At 41.4% G+C, this 17,839-nt stretch overlaps 2 protein-coding genes across 2 annotated transcripts; one reads left to right on the top strand and one right to left on the bottom strand.

Annotated features, from left to right (window-relative positions):
- The first annotated feature begins 10,627 nt into the window (after positions 1–10,627).
- On the top strand, positions 10,628–11,782 carry LOC139452170 (uncharacterized). The gene has a single exon (XM_071233524.1). The coding sequence runs from the start codon at positions 10,628–10,630 to the stop codon at positions 11,780–11,782; it is 1,155 nt and encodes a 384-aa protein (XP_071089625.1).
- A 4,680-nt stretch (positions 11,783–16,462) lies between these two features.
- LOC139452082 (uncharacterized) lies at positions 16,463–17,617 on the bottom strand. Its single transcript, XM_071233396.1, has one exon. It carries the CDS (start codon positions 17,615–17,617, stop codon positions 16,463–16,465), a length of 1,155 nt encoding a protein of 384 aa, XP_071089497.1.
- Between the last annotated feature and the right edge of the window lie 222 nt (positions 17,618–17,839).

Here is a 17,839-nt window from a genome sequence, read left to right as displayed (position 1 = left end):
GGTCTAGTATGTGAGATATTTGTTGTCGTGTGACCCAGTGAATTACTTTACATTAACAGCGAGAGTTACCCAAATCATCAATCCTCTTTAATCCACGTCCACGCCCCACTGTTATGTCCTGTGAAACCTCATAATCGACGATGTTATGGACAGTGAAACCTCATTAATCTGCACCCCTTTCTTATGTACAGTGAAACCTATTAGTCCATGTGCCAGCTGTTATATACAGTGAAACCTTTTTAATTCACATTGTCCTCATTGTTAAGTCATTACTCCACACACTTGTGTTATATAGAGTGAAACCTCATTATCAGCGGCCACATCCAGTTGTTATGCACAGTGGAACCTCATTAATCCACACACTTTTGGTATATAGAGTGAAACCTTATTGATCAGTGGCCACGCCCGCTTGTTATGCACAGTGGAACCTCAGTAATCCACACATTTGTGTTGTATAGAGTGAAACCTTATTGATCAGCGGCCACGCCCACTTGTTATGCACAATGGAACCTCAATAATCTACACACTTGTGTTGTATAGAGTGAAACCTTATTGATCAGCGGCCACGCCCGCTTTTTATGCACAGTGGAACGTCATTACTCCAGACACTTTTGTTATATAGAGTGAAACCTTATTGATGAGCGGCCACGCCCACTTGTTATGCACAGTGGAACCTCATCAATCCACACATCCCTTACTATGCACTGTGAGACCTCATTAATCAACGCAATCTTGTAACATAAAGTGAAACATCAGTAACCTAGAAGCCAGGTGCGTTCAATCATCCATGTAAATATACATTATCCATGTGAACATGTTTCTTGGGAGTGACGACAGTTTCCGTCGTTCTGAAGCGGTCGTAAAATCATTAAAGAAATGATTTTTGCTTGTTTTGTTTGTTGTTTAACGCCGCACTCAGCCATAATCCAGCTATATGACGGCTATCTGTAAATAATCGAGTCTGGACCAGGCAATCCAGTGGTTGACATGAACATTGACACTCGCAATTGGGTTTGTTTGTTTGTTTGTTGTTTAACGCCGCACTCAGTAATATTCCAGCATCGGCCCATGCAATTCGGATACGGTGACATGCATCAACCAAGTCAGCGAGCCTGACTACCTTACTCGGCTCTTACGACAAGCATAGTTGCCGAAGATCTATTCGACCCCGGATCTTCGCAAAACAATGAATTATATAGTACAATATAATGAGTCGTGAAGGAAACACCTGTTTGTTTGATAGTTCTTTAACGCCGCACTCAGCAATATTCTAGCTATATAATGGCGGTCTGTAAATAATCGAGTCTGGACCAGACAATCCATTTATTAACATCATGAGCATCGATCCACGCAATTGGGATACGATGACATGCATCAACCATGTCATTGCGCCTGAGCACCCGATCCCTTTGCTCGCTTCTTCCGACGAGCATAGTCGCCTTTTAAGGCAAGCATGGGTTGCTGAAGACCTATTCTACCCCGGATCTTCACAATTATTTAGTGTTAATAAGGTGTGTCAGTGATGGAGGATGCTGTATGCCTGTCTCCCTGTGTCTGTTCTAAACGCTTTGAAGGGCAGCGTATGTCCACTTAGTGAGTGAGTATGCTTTTACGCTGCATTAACCAATATTCCAGCAATATCACGTCAGGAACACCAGAAATGGGCTTCACACATAATACTAATGTGCTGATTCGAACCCGGGCCCTTGACTATACGAGCGAACGCTTTAACCACTTGGCTGCCCCACCTCCTGTATGATTTGATTGTTTGTTTGTTTGTTTGTTTGTTGTTTAAAGCCGCTCTCAGCAACATTCCAGGTATAATATATGACGGCGGTCTGAAAATAATCGAATCTGAACCAGACAATCCAGTGATTGAGATCATGAGCACCGATCCACACAATTGGGATCAATGATATGCATCAACCAAGTCATAGCGCCTGTCCATCCGATCCCGTTAGTGGCCTATTATTGTGTTAAAAAAATAGTTTAAGCATATCTGTATAAAAAAAACTTACACAATATGATTACACTGAATAAAGGGCAGTAACGCGCGTTGTACAAACTGCAAGAAGCGGATGTAAAATACCCAAAATAGAGAGGTTTCGGGTTTTTCGGAACAACTCCAGCTGACACTTTCTAATTTCAGTTTTACTTCTTTGTTTGTTGTTTAACGCCGCACTCATCAATATTCCAGCTATATGACGGCTGCCCGTGAAGATTCCGGGGTAGAAAAGGTCTTCACCAACCCATGTTTGCCTTAAAAGGTGACTATGCTTGTCGTAAAAGGCGACTAACGGGATCGGGTGGTCAGGCTCGCCGACTTGGTCGATCCCAATTGCGTGTTTCGTTGCTCATGATATTAATCACTGGATTGTCTGGTCCAGACACGATTATTTACAGACCACCGCCACATAGCTGGAATATTGCTGAGTGTGCCGTTAACACCAAACCAACCAACCAACGTTAGTCGCCCCTTAAGACAAGCATAGTCACCTTATACGGCAGGCATGGGTTGCTAAAGACCTATTCTACCCCGGAATCTTCACGGGTCAAACAACTTATGTACAATACATGAACATAAAGAGATTTTTGCTTCAGGCAATAAGTCGTTCGGTTTTTTTTATAAAGTCTCATAAACATAATATTGTTACCTGAATATTGAGCGAGTGAAAGCCTTTTCGATTAAAGTAATTTTCGATTCAAGTAATCGACTTTATTCCTTGAGGGTGCAATAATACGGATGAATGTTCCATCTATACAGCCAAGACCATTGGGGAATCCTGAAAAAATAAATCATAATGTTATTGTTATGAACATATTGTCAATTTTAACTAAAATTACTCCAAGAATTTTGAGTTTGCTGTTATGATAATTATCTTAAAACGCTTGACGCTTTTACAAAATGTATTGGAAAATTAAAATGTATATCTGAAACTACGTAAAAGGTAATTATTATGCGAAGTTTTCGTCAGAATATTAGGATTTATGATATCTGTTCGTTTTAGAAAGGGGAAGTTTTTTACACAGAAATGACAAGAATTAGAGCAGCTACCCCTTATTTGACCTCGTAATTAATAATACCACCGATATTGTGGCGAGTTGAAGATGAATCACAATCAAACCCTCACCTGCAATTTGGAAGAACATTTTCTTGATCTTGTCTGCATATTGTCCAGTTGGCATTCGTACAGAATGCCAGAGAAGTTCGATCAGGCAAGAGTAAACATCTCTGACTGACCGAAACACCGAAGAAGTTGAAACTATCGAATATGAATCGGCGATCAAAGAATAAAAAAACAACAGTGGCCAGGAAACGCAGGGCTAGATCTACAAGAACCTGCGTTGTTGTTGTTGTTGTTGTTGTTGTTGTTGTTGTTGAACGCCGCACTCAGCAATATTCCAGCTAAATGAGGCCGGTCTTTAAATAATCGACCAGACAATCAAGTGATTAATATCATGAGCATCGATCCATGCAATTGGGATACGATGACATGCATCAACCAAGTCTTTACGTCTGACCACCCGATCCCGCTAGTCGCCTTTTACGACAAGCATAGTCACCTTTTACGGCAAGCAAAGGGTTGCTGAAGACCTATTCTATCCCGGAATCTTCACGGGTCTTAAGCATCAAGTAGCTCAGAATCCTTTTTTTTTAAGAAATAGATAAAAACAGTCATGTTATTTACAGCTTAGGCATGTTGAGAATACGTGATATATATGAGGATTTATATTCAATATAAAGGAAATACTTTATCTAAATAACACAGACAATATGATATTTTAGAAAATGCTTGTTAGAAAGCAATCTCATTAAAATCAGATCTTAGTTCTCGCTATCGCTAAACAAAGATCTGAGGACATCCCATTACGGGTCACCTCAGAACGACCTTCCATCCGACCAATCAAAGCGTCGCTGACCAGATCATGAAAGTGACAGTCGGAATGTGTTTTCTAATCATGCAACCTCGAAAACGTTAACACGGGGTATTCCGAACGACAGTTACGGCCCGTACGACTAGTTCCGTCTCTCTCTCTCGCTTCCGTGGGATAAGCATTTGAACGGAGGAGGCGTTGCACAGTACGTGGGAAGCACTGCCATACAATCGCAACCATATATTAGACATTCCGGAATGTTCTTTTCATTCAGTTTTCCAAATTTTGATCGAGAACTGTGTCAACATACTTTTCAAGCGTAGTCTGAAATGTAAGTCGCAAGTCGCCAGACGCCGTAAAGCTTGAGAAAGCTGCTTTCTAATTGGCTGATATCGACTTCTTGTTAATCGTTTCACTGGTGGATCAAAGTTCGCGAAAGGTCGTTCTGACGTGACCCGTAATGTCCTCAGATCTTTGTTTAGCGGCAGCGAGAACTTAGATCTGATTTTAATGAGATTGGTTAGAAAGAAAATGAACTTATAACTTCCTAAAGATATCAGTATGATTTGTTCAAACCAGAAGTTTTGTTTGTTTGTTGTTTAACGCCGCATTCAGCAATATTCCAGCTATATGACGGCGGTCTCTAAATAATCGAGTCTGAACCAGACAATCCAGTGATTGACATCATGAGCATCAATACACGCAATTGTACTTTGTACGACCTGTCACGCATAGACGCCTGAACAAAAGCACTGACGTGAGAACATTTCCTGTCGTAAATAAACTTCCAACACGTCGTCGATGTGTACTGCATCTTTGGACTTCCGCATGAGCGTGACCTTATCACGGGTGTTATTTGCCCAATGCATGATCGAGAGCGCGGTTGGGGATAGCGTTGTTTGGTTGGTTTGTTGTTTAACGCCGCACTCAGCAATATTCCAGCTATAAGACGGCGGTCTGTAAATAATCGAGTCTGGACCAGACAATCCTGTGATTAATATCATGAGCATCGATCCACGCAATTGGGATACGATGACATGCATCAACCAAGTCAGCGAGCCTGACCATCCGATCCCGTTAGTCGCCTTTTACGACAAGCATAGTCGGCTTTTATGGCAAGCATGGGTTGCTGAAGACCTTTTCTACCCCGGATCTTCACGGTGTCGTTGGGGATAGCGTTGTGGCCTTGTTTGTCATCGGAACTTAAGAATAACCAAACCAAACACACTTCTGCACTTGTACAAAGCATGATCCCCAGCGAGATGGCCTAGCTTTCAAATTGGTTACTGCATAGTGGATTATAGCCCGTGTTTCAAAACTGTATACATGATATGGTTATGCCCAAATATGTTTGATAAATCGTTTTTAAATATACTTTGTTTTCATGAACAAACTGTGTATGTATCAAATTGGTCTCGTCGCTGTATGGCTGAAATAATGCCTATGCTACGTTAAATTCTCGCCCACTCGCTAACTTGTATACAGCAGAAGTAATTCATAATTGACATATCGGTTTTTAGTTTCCACAAAAGCAGTTAATGCGCTATCGTGTCACTGAATTCTCTGTCTTGTCCATTACCCTTTTCTCTGGTTTGTTAGAGACAACATATCAACTTACTTTTTATGCAAATTGTGTGAGTTGAATGTATTCTCAGGTGTTGACGTTTATGACAGATGAATGATAAACTTCCAAGTGAACGGTTTAGTAGAACTAGAGTTTGTTGGTCTCACCGGTTACAGAGAAAAGTTCAGGTATGAATGTACCAAATGCATTCATCTTTTAAAGATTTTGTTCATTTCATAGTGCTGTATCCTAAGATCAGATTTAATATTGCTGGAAGCAATTTACACGAATGTCAGAGAAATCATGTTACGATGAACTTAATAACATTATCATTATGAAAGTAGTAATAGTTTAAGTCGACGTTCTTGATTTCCCTTCTGTACATGGAAACGATTTTGTTATATTTTGTTATTTTGTTATTTAAAATATATAAATTAGGGGACTAACGGGATCGAGTCAGGCTAGCTGACTTGGTTGATGCATGTCATCGTATCTCAATTGCGTGGATCGACCCGTGAAGATCCCGGGTAGAATATGTCTTCAGCAACCCATGCTTGCCGTAAAAGACGTCTAACGGGATCCGGTGGTCAGGCTTGCTAACTTGGTTGAAGCATGTCATCGATCCCAAATGCGTGGATCGTCCCGTGAAGATCCGTGGTAGAATATGTCTTCAGCAACCCATGCTTGCCGTAAAAGACGACTAACGGGATCTGGTGGTCTGGTTCGCTGACTTGGTTGATGCATGTCATCGATCCCAATTGCGTGGATCGATGCACATGATGTAAATCACTGGATTGTCTGGTCCAGGCTCGATTAATTACAGACCGCCGTCTTATATAAACCTGGAATATTGCTGAGTGCGGCCTAAAACAACACACCAAACCAAACCGAACCGTCATATAGCTGGAATATTGCCGAGTGCGGCGTTAAACAACAAACAAACAAACCAGCATTTTCTAATGCATCAATGACACCTTGTGAAGAAAAATGAGGTTGTGGTTTGTGCTACTGTGGGGAAGGTTTAAATAGGCCGTCTTTTAAGGGTTGGCTGCTTTTCTATTAAATATACGTGGGCTGGTCAAAATGTTCTAAGCCTGACTCACTTTCATCTTCGGGCCATAATAAAGTGAACTAGTCAATGTAGAATATTGTTTGAGTAGTTCACGGCAACGTATTGGAGATAGAAAAACTGTCAGTAAGACGTATTAACTTTGCTGAACTTGAGAAATACACAAGTCTAAGCCATGGATCAACTGAAACTATTATTCGTGAACATTTACAGATGAATGAATAAGATATCTGCTCGATAGGTGCCAACGTTTCTAAAGTCTGACCTTAAGGAAAAAGTAACTGATATTTCTAGAGAAATTATCGAGCTAATTGAGGATTATTTCGTCAAATTTAAAAAGAGTTAAGTAAAGGGTGATGAAATGGGTCTACCACCACGACCCCGAGTCAAAACGTCAATCCATGGAATGGCGCTATTCCACTTCTCCGGCACCAAAGAAATTCAAGTCATCAAGATCTGTGAAGTTATGGCCACTATATTCTGGGATGCAAAGGGTGTGATCCTTTTTGATTACGTAGAAAGTCAAAAGGCGATTACCGGTACCAACTATGCTGATTTGCTTCATCGCCGGAGAGGTTTTATCAAAGAAAAGCGGCGAGGAATGCTGACTGCTGGAGTTCTACTACTTCATGACAATGCCTTTTCTCACACCTCTCGACTTGCAAAGGCAGCTGTGCGACAATGTGCGTTCGAAGAGCTTCCTCACCCTCCATACTCGCCAGACCTGGCACCAAGTGATTTCGACCTGTTTCCTAAACTGAAAGAACACCTTCGTTGAAAGCGTTGTGACGACAGCGATGACCACAAAGCTCCGGTGAATGTCTTTTTTGGGGTGGCTTCAGAAAACTTCTTCCTTACAGGAATTGAAAAGCTTCACTACCGATATGAGAAGTGTATTGACAAGCAGGGAGATTATGTTGATGAATAAAATTAAAAAAATTTTCACAATTGTTGGTTTTGTTTGTTAGGCTTAGAACATTTAGACCTTTTGCGCTGGTATGCGCACATCGACTTTGTTGACGTTTCATGTGTTGACAAATATCATTGCCACATGCAGTTCATACCGAAATAATTTTCCAGATATGACACTTAAATGCCCGTCTCGCGAACCTGTTGTAGTAGATCATCTGTACAAAAGGCTGTAATGATTTATATACTTTTAAATAGAATAACTTTATTTCTGGTATTAAATATTAGTACAGGGCTGAGGCATATAGGTTCCATTCCTCACAGAGACAGCTGATGTTACTTACTCTACAACCAAGGATTGTCTCCGTGTATATCACATGTGATCTATTATGGTTGGTCGGTTGGTTGGTTTGTTATTTAACGCCGCGCTCAGCAATATCTTTTGAGTCACCGAGTTAAATTTCGATCATAACGCTAATATAGACGATATCATTGTAACCGGTTAGTGGACCGACCATCTGAGGGCGGGTGGGGGGAAGGGGAGAGACTTTGGTATGTAGATATTAACTGATTATTTTGAACACATTTATAACAAGCAAGAAATACTCATATCCCCCGCCAATACTACATGTATTCCGTAGTGTGCAATGCATAAGCTCCTGTGAACTATGTTGACTGGACCTTTTTGTAAATGGCGTAATTGCAGCACTAAAAGGTTATTACTGGCGTGGTTTTGCCATCTACAGTTAATGATAGAATATGTAACTGTATTAGTAATGAGTTGTGTTATTACTTAAACAATAATCAGAGAAGTAAGGGAGCTCTTACTTTACTTAGAGATTAATGAGCGCAGGGGTAGGCATGAGGTGTACTGAGAAGTACAGCACCAATCATCTGATGATCTGAGTAGTAGACTGGAGTCTGGAATGCTACAGCACTGGCATGATGAGTAAAGAACAAGTCCAGTGTAGCTCCAAGACAGTCAGTAGGAGAGTGAATGAGTTGAGTCATTCGCACATTAGAGAAATCTTCAAGTTTCAGTTTTTCACTCAGATCACAGTTGAAATCCCCAGTAACTAGGACATGTTCACGTTTATGCTTGGAGAGTTTATGCTTGGAGAGATCCTGAGGTTTCTGCATGAAATGAGTAAGTGAATGTGAACCGTGTCCATGACACTTTTGGAGGAACATACACACAAGCAATGCAGAACTTGCAAACAAGAAAGGAAATGTATTCAATACTGCGAGATGACATTACATCACATAGCTAGGCACTGTTCGTGAATCTTGTTGAAACATGCACAGCAATACCATGTGCAGTGTCTCCTGGATAGACTTGATATCCTCGCAGATCTCTTTCACTGTAATCATTGATGTGTGTTTCCGTGAATCACAAAACATCAATCACACCAACAAACTTACACTGTTCATGTTACCACTACCCACTGCGAGGAAGTAGGCTGGTTCTGGTGCCCCTGTTCATGTTACCACTACGCACTGTGAGGAAGTAGGCTGGTTCAGATGCCCCTGTTCATATTACCACTACCCACTGCGAGGAGGTAGGCTGGTTCTGGTGCCCCTGTTCATGTTACCACTACCCACTGTGAGGAAGTAGGCTGGTTCTGGTGCCCCTGTTCATGTTACCACTACCCACTGTGAGGAAGTAGGCTGGTTCTGGTGCCCCTGTTCATGTTACCACTACGCACTGTGAGGAAGTAGGCTGGTTCGGGTGCCCCTGTTCATGTTACCACTACGCACTGCGAGGAAGTAGGCTGGTTCTGGTGCCCCTGTTCATGTTACCACTACCCACTGTGAGGAAGTAGGCTGGTTCTGGTGCCCCTGTTCATGTTACCACTACCCACTGTGAGGAAGTAGGCTGGTTCTGGTGCCCCTGTTCATGTTACCACTACCCACTGTGAGGAAGTAGGCTGGTTCAGGGTGCCCCTGTTCATGTTACCGGCATGCACTGTGAGGAAGTAGGCTGGTTCAGGGTGCCCCTGTTCATGTTACCACTACGCACTGCGAGGAAGTAGGCTGGTTCTGGTGCCCCAGTTCATGTTACCACAGCGCACTGCGAGGAGGTAGGCCGGTTCAGGGTGCCCCTGTTCATGTTACTGGTACCCACTGTGAGGAAGTAGGCTGGTTCGGGTGCCACTGTTCATGTTACCACCATGCACTGCGATGAAGTAGGCTGGTTCGGTTACCACTTGTAAATTGTGTTTTCACAATAATTCACCATATACCTTGACTTAGTTCCTTTGTCAAGTGGTATGCATCTCAATGACGTAATTATGGTAACGGTTCTCAGACAACCCTGTGTAGATGGGGTTTTTTTTAGAATATGTAAACGGTTTCTGTGTTATGCTCTTGCTACGGAAACATTCGTAAAAACTCCCAAAATATCAAAAGGCACCAGTTTACCACGAGACCTATTCATATGCCAAGTTTTGAAGAACTATTGTACAGTTTACAAGATCTGTGCCAAGTTTGGTGATTTTCAGTGTAAGTCAAAGTCGTTGCCATGGAAACTCGAACAATATTTTTTTCTAAAAGTCCCAACCTATCAAAAGGCACCAGTTTTTCACTAGACCTATGTATGTGCCAAGTTTGATGAAGAAATATTGTACGGTTTTCAAGATCTGCTCCGGAAACGATGACTACCGCCATTTTCAGTCAATGTCGTTGCCATGGAAAATCGAAATATTATTTTGTTAAAATCCCAAACTATCAAGAGGCACCAGTTCACTACTAGACCTATCTATGTGCCACGTTTGGTTAAGATATCTCTCATGTTTTAGAGAGAGAGATATGAAATTGAACTATGACTGTAGATGCGAGAATGCGAGAGTTATTTGCTGTCCCAATTTCATATTTTAGCCTCATGAAAGATGTTGTGATGTAAAAGGTCATAGCAGAAACAGTGGATATCTCCCATCGGTCAAGTTCCCACTGGTGAGAGAGAGCCAGGGGATAGAGAATTGTGTCATAACAGAATTAGTATATTCATAACAGAATGAGTATACTAGTATTCATAACAGAATTAGCACGCTGCTGGAACAATGTATACATACTCGGTGTAACAATATCCTCCTATAAACGTCACGTGAGTCGGGACTAATAGGACGTATATATCAGCCACCCTTCATCAGTCTGCTTCACTCACGTTGAGAGATCACGTTGAATACACGTTGAAAGATCAGTCCAAAATAATGGCATCTATGAATCTTTGTGACAATGGTGCTCATTTGCCATATGGAGAGACAGGTATGGGGAACTATGGCACTAATCTAGCGCCATCCTGTGATAAATATTCAGTTCTTCTACAAACGGATGACTTCTTGAAGCTGGCTAAGAAAGTTCCTTTCCCAATAAAAAAATCGACATACAACATCGGCGACTACGGAACTGCCGATGGTGCTGCCGCCATGATGTTCCTCAGGACACTCATCGAGAGTCTGAGAGAGTACCATGGCCCTCACGTGCAGTTCCAGGTCATCCATGAAGACCAAGAGGTCAACGACTTCAACTCTCTGTTCAGACGCCTCTCTGGTCTAATCCCTGAGCCACCATCCTACCTCCAGAATATCGAGAACGTCTTTGCTTTGGCCTCGGGAACACATTTTTATAAGCAGTGTGTCCCAGCCGACTCAATGCACATAATACTCTGCATGGTCGCTGTACATTGGCTTTCTGGAAAACCACCTGTGAATAAAGAGAATATTTACTCTTTTCCAAATACAGATACTGATGCTAGGTATATGCTCGAGAAACAAGCGTCCGAGGATTGGGAGAAATTCCTTATCTTGAGAAGTCGTGAACTGAAAAAAGGAGGCCTTTTGGTTGTATCTACACCGAGCAAGTCCACTTCGACGTCAGGAGAAATGAAGATTTGCGCTGAGGAATTCTTGTCAACTTTGAATGAAGTATGGAAGAAATTTCGCGACATGGGCAAGATTTCCCAAAATGAACTCGTGAACACTAATATGGCATCCTGCGACAAGAGTTTACCTCTACTGAAAGCTCCATTTGAAGATCCCAACTCAAAAGTGAGTAAATGCAATTTACGGCTTTTATCAGCTAAACTGGTTGATGCTCCCTGTGAAATATACAATGAGTGGAAACAAAGGAAGGAAGAAGACGGCGTTGATGACAGGGTTAGATATGCCAGAAGATATGTGTCAGCCCATCGATGTTGGAGCAACAGTGCCTTTCTGACAGGTCTTGCAGGAACGAGGAGTAAGGACGAAAAAGAATTAATTGTGAATGAGTTATACGAACAGGTAGAGGAGGTGATCCAAAAGAGGAACCCAGAAGATTTGAAGGGCACCAATCTTTTCGCCTATGTCTACATCACCAAGGAGTGAGACAGGGATTCTGTGCTCCCAGAAACACTGCTGAAAATGATACAACCTCGCTGAACTGTCAAACCAATGTTTTCAACCAGTATAGTATATGTGTAAATAAGCTTTTAGACTATACTTCCTTATTGTATGTGCATTGTAAACAGAAATATGTTGTATGTTCCAGGGGAGGTGGGGAAGTTATAAATATAATTTGTATGTCATGGTACGTTGTAAACTTGCTCCTCGTCATGGAGTGATATAACAGGAATACTTTTCAAAACGGCGTCGGTAACAATTTATTGAAATAAGTGAAATGATAATATGACAAAAAACGGCTTCACTATTTGAAAACGAGTGATATTTAGGCCTTTTACGCTCATTGGATCCATTTCTGCAGATAATCGAGACTGATTATTCTATGGGGCTGACGTATCCAATCATATTCCCCTTTTAACTTTGATTTATCCGCCAATAGGACAATAGTATATATATATTTATCACTTGTTTGCCTTTTACGCTCATTGGAATCTATTTCCGCAGATAATCGAGACTGATTATTCTATGGTGCTGACGTATCCATTCATATTGCACTTTTATTACTTTGATTTGGTTCAAAATATTTGATACTCAAATGAAGGCAATTTTATAACATTCATCGGAGACATAGTTGTTGTTGTTGTTGTGATTTGTTTTACGCCGCACTCAGCAGTATTCCAGCTATATGACGGCGGTCTGTAAATAATCGAGTCTCGACCAGACAGTCCAGTGATTGATATCATGAGCATCGATCCACGAAATTGGGATGCGATGACATTCATTCGCCCTTTACGACAAGCATAGTAGCCTAACCCGAATCTTCAGGGGTCCATCGGAGATGAAGGGTCAGACTGTCTCACATTATATGGAGCACAGTCTTACAAAATTTTGTGAGCTTGTAATTGGTGTTGGTAATCATGTTACAAATGTTTGAGTATTGGGTGAATGTAGAAGAGTATTTTTGATGATTATCATTCGTCAGTTTCAGATGTTTTAAATATTGTTCCAAACTGTTTTCAATGTCTAATAAATGACACCCCAAACAATGTTATCTTTGAGTTAAAGGTTTAGATAATCTTATTCGTCTACGAGGGCCACTCATGTGGATGTGGTCGGACAGGATAAACTAACCTTTTCGCGAGCACCTGTTATTATCACCATTTGATAATGATTCATAAACACATGCTCATGATATAGTCGAAATCGTAAAATTGACTAGAGTCTCTAAAATGGAGATATTACAGAATTAACTTTTCGTTTTTATTCTTCCGACATTTACCATTACTGGTAATTCACCCAATATTAGTAGACACATTGCACGTCTGTCGACACATGATTATAAAGTTAATAAATAACGGGACACGGGTGACCCAGTCGTCTCTGGCGCCGCGATTCAATGTGCAGAGTTGCGTCCCTTGGGCACGCAAGAAACCTATGATTGTCGCTTCGAATCCCGGTTTGCCCCGATTATGTTTCTAGGTTTGTCAGCACCATACCCGTGCTCGTAGGTTTCACCGAAGTGGTAAACGTCTGACACCTGCATCACTTTGGGCTTTCCTTCCACATTAAGTTGACACGCCGTGATGTAACAGGAATATTGTTAAAAGCAGCGTTAAAACCAACTCACTCACTAATAAATAACTTTCAGTGTAAAAAAGTGGTCAATAGTTCGTATACAATGATAATTTACTAGTATTACACATCTTAAGATGCCATTCCTACTGAATACAATCTTTTAGTCTTTGGGAGAGTTTTGCTTTTTATAGAACAATTAAGCTTCCTGAGGCATCCGAACATGACCACATCCACATGAGTGGCCCTCGTAGACGAATAAGATTATCTAAATCTTTAACTCAAAGATAACATTGTTTAGGGTATCATTTATTAGACATTGAAAACAGTCTGGAACAATATTTAAAACATCTGAAACTGACAAATGATAATCATCAAAAATACTCTCCTACATTACACCCAATACTCAAACATTTGTAACATGATTACCAACATCAATCACAAGCTCACAAAATTTTGTAAGACTGTGCTCCACATAATGTGAGACAGTCTGACCCTTCATCTCCGATGGACCCCTGAAGATTCGGGTTCGAATAGGTCTTCAACAACCGATGCTTGCCGTAAAAGTGACTATGCTTGTCGTAAGAGGCGACTTCCGGGATCGGGTGGTCAGGTTCTCTGACTTGGTTGATGCATGTTATCGCATCCCAATTTCGTGGATCGATGCTCATGATGTCAATCACTGGATTTTGTTGTCCAGACTCGGTTATTGACAGACTGCCGTCATATAGCTGGGTGCAGCATAAAAGAACAACAACAACTATGTCTCCGATGAATATAATAAAATAGATTACATCTGAGTATCAAACATTTTGAACCAAACAGGTATTAAATTAAAAGAAAATTGCATTTCTTTGCTACAAATAATACTTTGTTAGCTTTATTAGTGTGTTAATCCCTTTCAACAAACATACTGTATTTGAAAACATGATTGAACGACCAGCACATTTGGATAATAAACAACATAATACAGTATGTATGGTTGTGGAACAAAACCTTCATATATACTGAGTCAAATTAAAAACTTCACATTTTAAAAAGTAATCCCATATATGATATACAACGGACAAATGTATCAGAGAAGGTAATTTTTAATCATTAATGTCCAAAGAAGGATTTTAATTAACGAGGGAAACCATAATTTGTTCCAAGCACCTACGGTATTCGGTAATAACATCAACAGTTTAAATCATAAGTCCCAAGCGCGAGAATCTGATGGCAGACAAGATCAGTAGCGTGTATGGCCATCATGTGCGTTGACAACTGCCACACAACGCCTCCGCATGGACCCTGTGATGCTTGTGAACACATGATTGGGAAGACGACCCCATTGTTGCTGCAAACTGCTGCCAAGATCTTGCAAATTCTGTGGTTGGTTCTGGAGAGCGCGCATCCCAGACGTGTTTGATGGGATTGAGGTCGGGAGACCTTGACGACCAGTCCATGACGTTGACTCCCGCATTCTGAAGGAAATTCCTTGTCAAAATTGTTGTGTGGGGTTTGGCATTGTCGTGTTGGAAGATCAAACCGGGTCCATGTGCTGCCATAAAAGGCAGAAGTTCTGGTGCCAGTACCTGGTCGCGGTAAGCAGCAGCGTTGAGGTTGCCACGGATGACAAGAAGCCTGGAACTTGCATTGCCACAGAAAGTACCCCACACCATGACAATTCCGCCTCGAAATCTGTCAACTTCCTGTATACAACACTGGGCGTAACGTTCATGGCGGCGCCTCCACACCCTCGCCCTACCATCAGCAAATCGAAGATTAAATCGGGATTCATCACTGAAGACGACTTGATTCCAATTCCATCTTATGTGTCGCTGTGCCCACAATTGACGTTGACATCTGTGTAATTGAGTCAGAGTCGGCCCGCAGTATGGCGTCGTGCTTGAAGGTGAGCAGTTCTCAGACGGTTTCGAACAGTTTGCGCACTCAGTCTACCCCTAAACAGTTCATTTCTGGTTGATGTAGCCGTCAAAAATCAGTTACAGAGGTGACGTAAGACGATCTGACGATCCTCTGCATGTGACGTCACACGTGGTCGACCTGGCCGCGGGCGATCAGCGGTGGTACCCGTTTGCTGTAGACGCGTCTGTAAATCATATACAGTCCGTCGACTACAACCCATCGTGCTTGCGACTTCAGCTACGGACGTTCCCGTCTGCAACATGCCGATGGCACGTTCACGTTGCACATTTGAAAAGCGTGGCATGACCAAAGGTCGTAAAGACTTTTGATTTCTTGTGTTTTTCTTTTTTTGTTAATGACTGCTAACAAGTATGGCTGAAAACACGTGCGGTATTATGGCCACGTAACCAGTTGCACGTGAAAAACCAGTTATGCTACTATAGTGCTGTGCACATGATTTTGATTGATTCAGCTGCACAAAAACGGGTGTTATCTGAAGACAATACGTGGCCATTAATGTTTAAATACACAATAAGGGCCCACAATGATAACTTGTCGAAATGTTAAAATTTTAGGATTGTGAAGTTTTTAATTTGGTTCAGTATATATATATATATATATATATACTATTGTCCTATTGGCGGATAAATCAAAGTTAAAAGGGGAATATGATTGGATACGTCAGCCCCATAGAATAATCAGTCTCGATTATCTGCAGAAATAGATCCAATGAGCGTAAAAGGCCAAAAAAAAGTGATAAAAAAATAAAAAGTCACTTAAAAAATAAAAAGTCACCAAAAAATTGAGTGTTGAGAGATTTACAGCAATTCTGATTATTAATATGCCTGCTTTGAATGAAAAAAAGGCCTAAATATCACTCGTTTTCAAATAGTGAAGCCGTGTTTTGTCATATTATCATTTCACTTATTTCAATGAATTGTTACCAACGCCGTTTTGAAAAGAATTCCTGTTATACCACTTCATGAAGAGAAGCAAGTTTACAACGCACCATGACATACAAAATGGAACATACAACATATTTCTGTTTACAATGCACATACAATAAGGAAGTATAGTCTAAAAGCTTATTTACACATAGACTATACTAGATGAAAACATAGGTTTGACAGTTCAGCGAGGTTGTATCATTTTCAGCAGTGTTTCTGGGAGCACAGAATCCCTGTCTCACTCCTTGGTGATGTAGACATAGGCGAAAAGATTGGGGTCCTTCAAATCTTCTGGGTTCCTCTTTTGGATCACCTCCTCTACCTGTTCGTATAACTCATTCACAATTAATTCTTTTTCGTCCTTACTCCTCGTTTCTGCAAGACCTGTCAGAAAGGCACTGTTGCTCCAACATCGATGGGCTGCCACAAATCTTCTGGCATATCTAACCCTGTCATCAACGCCGTCTTCTTCCTTCCTTTGTTTCCACTCATTGTATATTTCACAGGGAGCATCAACCAGTTTAGCTGATAAAAGCCGTAAATTGCATTTACTCACTTTTGAGTTGGGATCTTCAAATGGAGCTTTCAGTAGAGGTAAACTCTTGTCGCAGCATGCCATATTAGTATTCACGAGTTCATTTTGGGAAATCTTGCCCATGTCGCGAAATTTCTTCCATACTTCATTCAAAGTTGACAAGAAGTTTCCACTGCAAATCTTCATTTCTCCTGACGTCGAAATGGAGTCGCTCGGTGAAGTTACAACCAAAAGGCCTCCTTTTTTCAGTTCACGACTTCTCAGGATAAGGAATTTCTCCCAATCCTCGGACGCTTGTTTCTCGAGCATATACCTGGCATCAGTATCTGTATTTGGAAAAGAGTAAATATTCTCTTTATTCACAGGTGGTTTTCCAGAAAGCCAATGTACAGCGACCATGCAGAGTATTATGTGCATTGAGTCGGCTGGGACACACTGCTTATAAAAATGTGTTCCCGAGGCCAAAGCAAAAACGTTCTCGATATTCTGGAGGTAGGATGGTGGCTCAGGGATTAGACCAGAGAGGCGTCTAAACAGAGAGTTGAAGTCGTTGACCTCTTTGTCTTCATGGATGACCTGGAACTGCACGTGAGGGCCATGGTGCTCTCTCAGACTCTCGATGAGTGTCCCGAGGAACGTCATGGCGGCAGCACCATCGGCAGTTCCGTAGTCGCCGATGTTGTATGCCGAGGTTTTTTCTGGGAAAGGAACTTTCTTAGCCAGCTTCAAGAAGTCACCCGTTTGTAGAAGAACTGAATATTTATCACAGGTTGACGCCAGATTAGTGCCATAGTTCCCCACACCTGTCTCTCCATATGGCAAATGAGCGCCATTGTCACAAAGATTCATAGATGCCATTATTTTGGACTGATCTTTCAACGTGTATTCAACGTGATCTTTCAACGTGAGTGAGGCAGAAAGATGAAGGTTGCCCCTGATATATATATGTCTAATTAGTCCCGACTCACGTGACTATGAAGTTTATGAGAGGATATTGTTACACCGAGTATGCATACATTTTTCTAGCAGTGTGCAAATTCTTTTATGAGTAATATTATACTATTTCTGTTATGAATATAC

The sequence above is a fragment of the Haliotis cracherodii genome, unplaced genomic scaffold, assembly GCF_022045235.1.
Source record: "Haliotis cracherodii isolate W230 unplaced genomic scaffold, xgHalCrac1.p SCAF_9, whole genome shotgun sequence".
Classification (NCBI taxonomy): Eukaryota; Metazoa; Mollusca; class Gastropoda; order Lepetellida; family Haliotidae; genus Haliotis; species Haliotis cracherodii.
This window is presented reverse-complemented; position numbering and strand designations above follow the sequence as displayed.

What these genes read in the sequence shown, in the direction of transcription:
- LOC139452082 (XM_071233396.1), bottom strand. Translation starts at nt 17,617, where the DNA reads ATGGCATCTATGAATCTTTGTGACAATGGCGCTCATTTGCCATATGGA.
- LOC139452170 (XM_071233524.1), top strand. Translation starts at nt 10,628, where the DNA reads ATGGCATCTATGAATCTTTGTGACAATGGTGCTCATTTGCCATATGGA.